Source organism: Phlebotomus papatasi, chromosome 3 (genome assembly GCF_024763615.1).
Source record: "Phlebotomus papatasi isolate M1 chromosome 3, Ppap_2.1, whole genome shotgun sequence".
NCBI classification, from domain to species: Eukaryota; Metazoa; Arthropoda; class Insecta; order Diptera; family Psychodidae; genus Phlebotomus; species Phlebotomus papatasi.
Genome location: NC_077224.1, coordinates 62,888,016 through 62,900,353, shown reverse-complemented (window position 1 = coordinate 62,900,353; position 12,338 = coordinate 62,888,016). Strand labels below are relative to the sequence as shown.

The 12,338-nt window shown below is 28.3% G+C and overlaps 1 protein-coding gene across 8 annotated transcripts in view; it reads left to right on the top strand.

Moving 5' to 3' along the window:
- Positions 1 to 12,094, top strand: part of LOC129807137 (neuronal acetylcholine receptor subunit alpha-7) — a 92,631-nt gene extending 80,537 nt beyond the window's left edge. For all 8 annotated transcript variants that reach the window (XM_055856193.1, XM_055856189.1, XM_055856186.1 and 5 more), the window contains 2 exons: positions 2,905 to 3,075; positions 3,186 to 12,094. In XM_055856193.1, coding sequence (XP_055712168.1) covers positions 2,905 to 3,075; positions 3,186 to 3,270 — 256 coding nt within the window. In that variant the 3' untranslated portion in view covers positions 3,271 to 12,094. The remainder of the gene's footprint in view (positions 1 to 2,904; positions 3,076 to 3,185) is intronic.
- The last annotated feature ends 244 nt before the right edge of the window (positions 12,095 to 12,338 follow it).

Sequence of the window (12,338 nt, the reverse complement as noted above, 5' to 3'; positions counted from 1 at the left end):
TAGCCTCAAAGTATTTCGTTAATTTACGCATTTTTATTGCAATTCTTGCGTAAATTTTCCATTACCGTATTACCTTACCTCATACTCTGTGGCACTAGGTGAAAATAATATAAGAAAACTGAAAAAATAAAACGAAAATTCGATAAACTGTGAGCAAAAATAAACTGTAAGAGAAATTAATCGTACAGTTTTTTGCTCACCGTTTATCGCATTTTCGTTTTATTTCTTCAATTTTCTTGTATTATTATCACCTAGTGCCACCGAGTATGAGATAAGGTAATACGGTAATCGAGAATTTGCGTAAGAATTGCAATGAAAATGCGTAAATTAACGAAATACGGTGAGCATTTTACTGTCAATGTGATTCTGCCCTTATTCAGAGTAATGAAGTTCCTTCCTATTCATCGAAGTTTTTATCAATATATTTCAAACATAACTTTTACAATTTATTGACAAAGAAAAATTTCATTTGTTGGCTAATTCTACCCCGGTTTCCCCTAATCACTGAAAAAAGTAGACTTTTGCCTACAATTAAAATAGTAAAAGAAGACATTGTTCACTGACATCTAAAAAGATATCAAGTTCCTCTACATTTCAGATAATTATATATTTCTTTCACACCAAATCTGACTAGAATTTTTGAGGTTAGGCTTATTAATAAAACTTTTGGTATTCTAATACTTATACATCTAAACAAGTTCATCAAAATAACACACTAAACTTCCAAACACTATAAACAGTGTCAAATTTCGGGCAGGTTACATTCATAAAGCTCTAAATGCACTGAGTTTAAAGCGCTACATTACTGCTCGAACTCAAAGAGTAAGCAGTTATAATCGACATTTTTTCCAACTCGTCACCGTTCTGGAAGTTAAACGGTAAAAGATATCAACTTCCGATTTTCGGTGACCCCCAATAAAAATCAATATCTCTAGAGTCTAGATGATTTTTTTTTCATTATCTCCTTCCATCTTCTCCAAAATCATGTTATCATGGTTTTTCTCAAAATTGGCTCAAGCTTTTTTAATGATTTTCGGATATATTTTAGAGGTAGTCCAGACAAAAATTTATAAAATTCAAACGGTATGAGATATCGACATCCGGTCCTCGATGACCCCTCCTCAAATGAGATTATCTCGAAACTAATCTGTTTGCTTTTCCCCCTCCCTCTCATACGTTCCCTATCCCCCAAAAATACGTCAAAAATGAGGTTTTTCTAACATTGCAAAAAATTGGCCTTAACGATTTCAATGATTTTCTGATATGTTTCGCAGTTGGTTCAGCTGAACATTTCATCCTTAGACACCTTCCACCGGTTAATTCGCCATCTTGAATTACTTAAGGTCAAATGCCTAATTTTCACCCAATTTGTTCTATTAATTAATTAAAAGGTTAATAATTTTTTGAAACTCTCTTCTTGAACAAGTTTCATCATCAAGCTGATTTTGTGGTGATTTATGTACAAATTTAATTCGACAATAATTTTATATGCACCAGAAAAATTTGCGAAAAGGAATATAGGGCAGAGCTCCTTCTCGGGAGTTTGAGCAGCTTGCAAAATCTCTTTCTATTTGCGAATGAATTTAATCGGTAATAAACCGGTGTCCACCCAAAAAAACATACAAAAAGAACATTAGCTCTGAAAAATGCGACCAGTTTTAGTGTAATTTTTTCCTGTTTTCGTACACATTTTACGAGATATCTTCAAAACTACGTAGGTTGCCAATTTGGGGTTTTCGGTTGCCTCTTCGTTATTAAATTGGCTTTCATTTTGTATTAGTATTTTTTGCTAATTCATTCTACAATGACAGAAAACAGCTAACAAACTCAAAAATTTTTTCGGCTCGCTAGAAACATAGGAAATGTCATGCCCCTGCAAAAAGATAATTCACGGAGAGCTTTATGTGAGTTCGAGAATTCTGCAAAGCTGGGACGCTTTGCCATCTCGTTTTTTTTAATTTGTTTAATTTGTTACTTTTAATTTTACATTTTTAATTTTTTTTAATTTGTTACTTCATCCTCAATAGCCTCTACAATTAGAAAATATATGTCCATATTTAACAGTTTTTCCTACACTAGTGCAGGAAATTAGCCTTAATATATGGACACAAATTACTTTAGTGTGTAGAGGCCATTGAGTAGTGTTTAGTAGTTTATAATTTTTGTTTCTTCTAAAATTTTTCTTAGTACATTTAAAAGTGAATAAGAATGCACATATTTCATTATGTGCAATAGCGAACACAAAGTTTCTCGAAGTTTCTTGGCATTTCGGAACTCTTATTTTCCACATCATCTCGCTCAAAACCTACGCTTTTTTCCGTGGCACTGCACAACAATGCGAGAAAATAAAAGTACTCAAAAATTTATGTAATTTTGAGAAATAAAAGAAATGAACGACATTGCAAGCTTACCGAAATTTGGCACAGTTCCCATAAAATATAAATTTTAAGGTCAATTTAGCTGAAAAAATTGGCAAATTGCGTAAAACACATTTATTTATATATAATCAAAGAATAATCTACAACGTCTCGAACTACATGTGTCTCAAACTACTTATGTTTCAAAGATGCAGGCTCTCCCCTACTTTTGCAAAATCTTAACTGTCTTGTTGAGTAATAATCTTTTATTGATTTAAAATAGATGACAAAAACTTTAGTTTGCCAAATTGTAGTCCTTAGGATTAATGTGTTTCAGAGGAAACAAAGCCCCTTGTTTTAAAATGCACTTGAAAAATTATTAATAACTGTGCAAAATTGGGACAAGTTCTTCTGTCAAGGACAAAATCATTGATGCAGGAGATTCCATTTTCTGGCTGATGTTTGATAAATTGCTATTAATAAGTAATGTGTTTATATTGTGAATAACCCCAAACATTCTACTGCAATATTTTACGTGACCTTTCAGTTTCAGTAGACCAAATACTGTGGAGGAGCATCACTCTATGGGTGGATGCACACATAAAGACTTGCACTTAATATTAAAGGAATTGCAATTCATAACGGCAAGAATGAAGAAAGCAGACGAAGAAGCTGAACTCATAAGTGATTGGAAATTTGCCGCAATGGTTGTCGATAGGTAATTTTCACCATCATAACCAACATAAATTACTTGTAACAATAATTGAAAATTTTCTCCATCATAGCATCTTACTAGAAAATAATAATAATAATATTCTCTCTTTTCAGATTTTGCCTCATTGTTTTCACATTATTCACAATAATTGCGACAGTTACCGTTTTACTTTCTGCTCCGCATATCATCGTGCAGTAAAATATAGAACTATTAAGGAACAAATATTAAAGAAAATAGGTAAAAAAAACATATTTGAGAAATATTTTGAATAACGAAACTGCCGTAAAAGTAGAAAAAAAAGAAAACAAATTATGACAAATGATACTTTGTATGTTGAAAAGGTACAAAAAATAATTTGGTTCATTTGCTCACTAACGGATGGGAGTATATATTTATTGTTTTTAGAAAACAAATTTTATTATGCGTGAAGAAAAAAAATTTAAACAAAAAAAGCCTTTTTCTTAAAGAATAACCTAAAATTTGAATTTATATCCTTCTCTGCTCAATATTGTTTTTTTTTAATATACTGTTGATTATGTCGTTAGAAAATATTGCACTATATAAACCGTTCCTATCTCGACCTTCGCGTTATAAAATCGAGCAAAAAAAAGTTGTCATATTACGTTCGAAAGTGAAATTTAATTTCGTTTGTACGTTCATTAAATATACATGAGAAAAAAAAATGTTGAGAACTCGAAGCACGTATTCTACACTGCAAAATAAAATTGACGGGAATTTCTTCTTGTTAAAAACTAACTAATAGTAAATAATAAAAGAATGCAAAGAAGAGAGAAAGAAAATAAGTAAATTATCATTGAATATACTAGGTAAATATAAGGTATCATCATAGAGAGAAAGGATGGAAATATTTTAGAATTTAATGTTAGGGATTTTATACATAATTTCTTCAAATTTAAATTGATCTTACATCTGGAAATCATCTATATGTAGATGGAATATTGAAAATGCATATTTCTACAATTAAGTAAAATGTGGCGTATATGTTTAAAATATACGTAAATTTTTTATATGGAACGCACACTACATAAAACAATGTGAACTAGTATGATTTCATTTTGGTTTTGTATTTGACAAAAAAAAAGAATGCCTATATATTAGATGAGATCATATATTCTGTCAGTAGAAGAGGTAAAAAGTTTGGAGTGGTATATCTCAGCTCCTGATGAACATAATTGGATGAGTGAACTATTGTTGGAAAGCTTGGTTCATTAGCTTTCAGAATCTGGTATATGTAATTGGCTATGGGTAAATCATGGTCATCCAGAACCATTTATGTCGAAGAAGACACTTTTTGCAGCGTCATTATTGACCATCTACTGCTGGGACCAGGAGTGACCCACAATTCTCGCACTTGGACTGTTCGTTAGAGGAACTCAAAGGGTATAATTTGTGGAAGAAACTTTTTTTTTGGACGTCTTACTTTTTTTTATTCATCGACTTTTGCAAGAATTTTAACATTTTATACGCATAGAAAAAAATGACAGAAATCCTTCTATCTCATTTTCTGGACAAACTAATGAAGATATCGACTTGGAATGTTCTAAGTACTCCCCCATAAGTTGATCCAAGGAATCCAAATATCACATCAATTTCATCCCCACGTCTATCCTTCCCCTTCAGAAACCACTCTTTTAGGATTTTTGTAATTTTTTCGTTGCATGTAAAATGTTAAAATTCTTGCAAAAGTCGATGAATAAAAAAAAGTAAGATGTCCAAAAAAAAGTTTTTTCTACAAATTATTCCTTTTGAGTTCCTCTAACAAATAGTCCTTGTGCGAGAATTGTGGGTCACTCCTGGTCCCAGCAGTAGATGGTCAAAAATGACGCTGCAAAAAGTGTCTTCTTCGACATAAATGGTTCTGGATGACCATGATTTACCCATAGCCAATTACATATACCAGATTCTGAAAGCTAATGAACCAAGCTTTCCAACAATAGTTCACTCATCCAATTATGTTCATCAGGAGCTGAGATATACCACTCCAAACTTTTTACCTCCTCTACTGACAGAATATATGATCTCATCTAATATTTTTGAATATGGATAAATGCTAATATAATAGCCCATTTTTTTACTTCATTTTAATCCAGATATATTTTTTACGAATTATACAAATTGAGAAATGAATGCAGAGTACAGAATAAAAAAAAAGAAGTTATATTGCTACAAAAATAAAAAAAAAATGAAAAAATACAGTTTTACCACAGAGCTATGCAACAATAGATAAATAATCCTATGCAAATCATGAAAACAGACATTCTAAAAATACGTATTCCTTGCAATAGTTTATATTTATAAAACTTTATTTCAACCGTCATTATTCTTTTTGTTTCCAAGTATAACAAAATATTCTTTAAATATTTATTATATTTTTTTCTGTTACAAAACCAAAAACAATTTAAGAGAATAATGCGAAAATCAAAAAAAAAAAACATAAAATATTGCTTTTCAACATTTCTCTATGTGTTAGCGAGAACCAAAAAGGACTAAAATAATTCTTTTCTAGTTACGACTAGAAATTTTGACGCTAATATCACCCGCAATGGGGTATCGACTACAAAAAATCGAATAGAATATTAGTAAAATCGTAAATTATTTTTCTTTAGAACTTTGAAAATCAACCTGTCGATCAGTTCATTTAAAAAGGAGCTTTAATTATTCTTTAAGGTAAAATAAATATTATATTTATTAAAGAAATTGTTAATATGACAGATTGGTCAATTAGGTTTATTTCGTCTTTTCAAAGCACTACTCTTCAAGATTCTCAAAGCATATTCCTGAAATAATATGTCTTTAGACTATAGTGCAAACTAAATATTTGAAAAAGGAAAATAATCAGAGCAAAATAGCAATTGATCAACAATGAATCAGGTTTAAACCTAATCCCCAATCTGGCCATAGCACTTTTCGCACTTTCATAGTTATTGAGGCACATAATATTTTTTTCAAATTGAATTTAAACGCATTTGGTTAATGCAAATAAATCAAACTAAAATATTTTGAGTTTAACAAATACATTTAGTAAACTTGTTCCATTGCACATTTTTTCAAAATTCACAATCAATATTCTTCCAAAAAAAAACATAGAAAAATGTCGGGTTACAGTAACACGATATAGTAAAATTTTAGTGTTATAATTTAATTTAAACAATATAATTAGAACTTTACAAAAAAAGATCACACGTCACTTGAGAAATAGAACTAACTAAATAATTGAAATATGTTTAGAAAGGGTAATCAAATTTAAAAAAAAAAATGAGAAATATTCAGAATTATATATTTAATAAAAATGAATATATAATAGTTAAAAAAAAATTGTATAAAAGATATGTATTTATAAAAAAAAAATAAAATAATTCATATTTCAATAAAAAAATACATATTAAATTGAGAGTGTGAGAAAATTAATAAATAAATCCTTAATTAAAATGGTTTTAATAATGTCTGTGGTCGAACCACGCGATGTGAACAGACAATGTTTCGTCACATTGACGATTAATTAACAAAGAAATTAAAAAAAAAGATGATTAAAAGTATTGGTATACATAATATGCATATATAAGGAGGAAATAAAAGAATTGATTATTGACGAAACTGCTATTAGATTTATTAAATAATTACACAAAATAGGTGAGAAAAAAAGGAATATTAATTATATATTGAATGTTTTATGAATAAGTAAAAAAAAATTACATTTAAAAAAATGAAGAGTTATTAATTGAATATTTCATGCCAAACGTATAATTATTATACATCATATATTAAAAGGATGTGGACAAACCCAAAAAAAAAATGGACGAATGCATTGGTTAAATCTGTGTGCGTTAAAAGAGAAATAATTAAAAAAAAAAGAATTTTTTAATATTATATTTTCTAAGAAAAAAATCAATGAACACAAGGTAATAAGGATTTTTTTTTGAAATTCTTATTTGAATTTCTTTACAAGCAAGATTCAGAATAAAATCCGACGAGACACTAAAATATTATAAAAACTCAGACAAAAAGTGTTGGTCAAAGGAAATATTATTAACTAAATACGAATAATTTCGGTTTCCTGTTTTTTCGGAAGATGATAAAATGTTTTATATAAGTAGAACTTCCTTACGATTTTATGATTTTGAAGAACTTGATATTTTAATAAAACATTCTTTAAAATAATTTTTTAGTGACAGGTAATTTGCATAGGGGAGACCTGGGGCAAAAAGTCACAAATCGAAAATTTTAAAATTCAATACCTTCCAAGATGAAAAAAGATAGCGGCTTAAAATATTTTCCATAGATAGCCTCCATATATCTTCTACAATGTCTTAAGTTTCTTAGAATTCGCACAAGGATTCTAGAAAATGAAAAATATTGAAATTTATAGCCCTGTTTTTTTGATATATTTACTTTCCAAAATTTATATAGGTACTGGTGAATATTTCGTAAACGAATTGGATTCTTTGAATAAGAATCCGCTTTCCAATTTAAGCATTTTTTAAAGATTCTTTTCTACAAAAATCCGGTTATTAAAAATAACCAATTGGGGTAAAAGGCAATAACAGGTACGGGGCAAAAAGTAACAAAACCTGAAGCAATTTTTAATGTCTCACAGCGAAAAAAAACGTCATTGCCATATGTCACCGCTTATTGTTATAGACACTGATGATAATTAAAATCCGAAAAAAATTAAATACTACCCACAGCCCAATTTATACACTTTGGAGGATAATGTCTAAAGCACAATAGCCTTTGTTTTGTAAACATGTTTTTGACATTTCAATGAGAGGGTAGAGATCTTAACCTCGCTCACTCTTATAGGACATTTTGAAAACATGTTTACAAAACAAAATTTATTCTGTGTTGGGTATAATGACCAGCGCAGAATAACTTTTGTTTGTATACATGTTTTCAAAATTTTCCATGAGAATGAGCGAGATGACTAGATCTAGTTTTCACTCACTCTCATTGAAAAGTCAAAAACGTGTTTACTAAACAAAAGTTATTGTGTGTTGGGCATAAAAAATATGTCGAGTTATGCCCAACGCACAATATTTTTTGTTTTGTAAACATGTTTTCGGAACTGCCTATAAGAGTGAGCAAGATGACTAGATTTAAATCTCACTCACACTCACTGAAATGTCAAAAACATATTTTACAAAACAAAAGTTATTGTGCGTTGGGCATTATGACCAGAGCACAATAACTTCTGTTTGTAAACATGTTTTTAAAATCTCCTATAGGACAGAGCGAGATCACTAGATCCAGATCTCACTCACTCTCATTGAAATGTCAAAACATGTTTATTAAACAAGTTATTATGTGTTGGTTATTATACTGAATCTAAAATATTTAGTTTAAAAAGAACACAGAATACCTCTTTTCATTATTTTTTGTTTTTGTTTTGTTTATTCTGCACTTAAGTGACATTTACTCGGGAACTTATCGGCAGATTTCGTCAAATTGATCTCGCCCCATTCGCTATTTTCGCTTTATCAGAATCGTTGAATAGAATTTTCATGTCAAAAATAGCATGTGGAAAATAAATTGAAAAGTGATTTTCTCGTTCAGATAGAGAAAACGCTATTCTACAAAGTTGTAGATGATTAAATTTCCTATGAAAATATGCCATCTAAGTATTTTTTTTTAAATATATGTGTGTAGGTATTAAGCGAATTAAAATTTGATAATTTTACCCCATGCTGAATACTATTTGCCCCACAATTTTTGAGAATGATCACAAAACTACCTTTCAGGAAACGGCTCGATAAATATATTTCCTTACAAAATAATGGGATGGAGTAACCACATATCGCCATTTTTAGAAAAAAAGGGAAATTGACTGTATTATAACTTTTCACTGCTTATTATCAGATAACTCAAATTTGATACAAAGTTACTTAGATATATTGGCTCTAGATTCGTCAAAACAATATATAGTTCTACAATTTGACGCAAGAATACTTAAAAAATTGATTTTTATTAACAATGCTAAAATAATCACTTCGTCGCCACCTTTTACCACTTTTCGCCAGTTCTGTAACCACTTCTAGCCACCCACTTGGAAAGGTTCAAACTCAAATGGATACATCAACATTTATTTTTCCTCATGATCACCTTATTATTACTCACATTAAATGATTTTTCTTCACTTTTACTTGAGATATCAAATTATTATACTATTGCAGAAAGTAAACAAATCAGATTTGACAATTAAGAATCTATGAAGTGAAGTTAGCGTCGCCTATTGAAAAACTATGGCGACAGGTGGTGAATCAATTTTAGAATATTACCACTTTCCGCCATAACTCATTTTTACATAAAAATAATATAAAATGAAATATTAACTAACTAAATACAAATTATTATGTATACGCCGAATGTAATTAAATGTTTGTTGGATAAAATTTTCATGATACTTACTATATTTGGTAAGAAATTTTGGATTCAATGAACTTGCTTAAAATATTCCTCTAAAAAAATGTTCAAACATTTAAATTCAAAACAAAAAATTAGTGTTTTTCGACTCTATAAGTAACAAGAGGTGCAAAGAATTTTACAGTTAATTTATTTCACAAATAATGGAAAAATTGCGATTTAATTTAAGTGGTGAAAAGTGGGACACTTACTGGCGGGAAGTGGTGATTCCACCCTAGAGGAAAATGACTTTCACAAAGTTGTCGAGCGGTATATTTCCTATAAAACCACACTAATTAGAAATTTCTGGGGCGTTCGGGAAGCTTGTAAAAAAAAATAAAATATCCGTTTTGTTACTTTTTGCCCCAGTCTCTCCTATTGCCTATTTTATTTTCAAATTATATTTCGTTATAAATTTAATCGGCTATGATTTTTATGTTATAATTCATAACTCACTAAATATTGAGACTAAATTCAATACAATATTCACATTTTTTATTGAATTTAGCTTATTATAGATACTAATTGAGTGATGGTTATATTAAAAATGAATATTAACATTTTTATTATTTTCTTTTAATAATTCTTTTTAATATTTTTCAGAAGTTAAAAGATTATTTTAATGTTCCTTTCCACTAAAAAATTCTTTAACATCATTGACCAATCTTTTTTCTCTGTGTGGAAATGCAAAAGAAAATGATTATCTCCATCGAAGACAAAACCTATCTCGTATTTCATTCAAATAATGTATTGAAATTTTTATATATAAAAAAAGAGAATTATCATGAAAAATAAAATAAATATACTTTACGACTTTATGTCATGTTGACATGCTATATTTAAATTTTTACAGATAATTTATGGACACATTTTTCAGATGAATAATATCTCTTTGAGAAAAAAAATGATAGAGAGAATGAGAGAATATCTGTGCACGCACTATTTTTTTAGGTGGCGAAAAAATAAGAGATATATTATCTTTTATCTATTTTACACCTTAATTAAAAAAAAAAGATATAAATATTTCTTCAAACTCAATCACTTCACTTCTAAATTTTGCAACAAAAAAATAGTAGAGTTGAATAGGAATTTGATAAATTACCTAATAAATCAATCATAAATAATAACTTTAATGGAAAAAAAGACAAGAGTAAAATAAAAAGAAGAGAGTGCGTGAAGATTTTAAGAGAAAAAAAATCAAGGGATGTTATATAGAATACGTATATATTTTTTAATTTTTCAACTTCAAGACATTTGAGGTGGAGGATCTTTTCCAATGGAAAGTAAATAATAAACTTTTAACGAAGGAGATTATTTTAAAAATAAATAATATGAGAATTTTTCTCATCTACCATCGGTACAATGTGCTGAGATGACTTTTTGACGAGATTTAATGGTTAAGATTTGCTGAATGGATAGATAATGAAAATATTTTTCAATAAATCAACACTCACACATACACAAAAAAAATATAAAATATTCCCAGAGTCAATATGCACGGGACCAGTTCAAAATTGAAGCTACAAATTCCAGAAACATTGCCACTATCGATTATTTTCGAGAATTGATAGAAAAAAAAATATCTTATATTTTGTAAAAAAAAAAATCTAAAAACTTTTTCCGTTCACTTGTCCAAAGTCACAATAAATAAATCGTTACAGGAAAAAATCACGAGGAAGATAAATAATATTGTAAAAAAATAAACATCTCAAAAATGTGTCCATATTATTGTAAGTAGATAAAAGAAAAATGTGAAGAGAAATAGTGAAATATTCAAATATTTAAAAAAAAAATTTGCCACCGAAATATTGTCGTTATAATGCAAAATAGAGTGAAATTATTTTAAAATGTGGAAAAATGGGATAAATGAAATTTATTAGGTGATGTCTTTGAGACTATTCCCTCTTTATTTATTTGTTTCATATTGAAAACTGTTGTATTTAAAAGAAATATTATTCTTAAACTAATTAAAATAATAAAAAAATAAAAATAAAAAAAAGAATGTAAATTTACACTGAGACAGAAAATGTCGTAGACTAAAAAAAAATAAAGAAGCGGATGATGCGTAATAAAATCTCGATGAAATGCACTATTTAAAAAGAAAATAGCAACTTAAAGTGACAAATCATAAAAAAAAGAGAAAACTGAATATTTATAAAAAGAAAAAAAAACTGTATACACAATTAGAAAAGAAAAGAATTAAATGAAAATACACATAAAGTAAAGACTTTAAAACGCGAAATTTTTATATTTTGTTTATGAAGAATTTAAAAAAAAGAAGATTTAGAAAAAAATCTTTTAATAAATGAGGAAAAAACGTACATAAATGAGAGCAAGTAAATGATTATTAAAAAAAATGAATAAAATTAAACAAGAGTTTTAAAAATCACATAATAAAATGCATTTAAAATATTTTTTTATATAACTTCATATTGCAAAGCAATACATTATTTTGATGAATGAAAATTAGACATTGCATTAAAAGAAAATTAGTTAAAAAAATTTCACTATTCACAAGAATTACTTCATCTGATTAGATATTTACAGTGCAGAAACAAATCAAATTTAGGTTCTGATTGACAAAATAATCGATGGAAAATCATTAGGGGAGACTGGGGTAAAAAGTCACAATTCGAAAATTTCATAATTCAATATCTTCCAAGATAAAAGAGATAGCGGCTTAAAATTTTTTCCTTAGATAGCTGCCATGGACCTTATTCAATGTCGTAAATTTCTCAGAATTCTAACAGGGGATTTATAAAATAAAAAATATTGAAATTTTTAGGCTTGTTTTTGAAATATTTTCCTTACACGAGATATCAATTATTACCTACTTATTTTCCAAAATT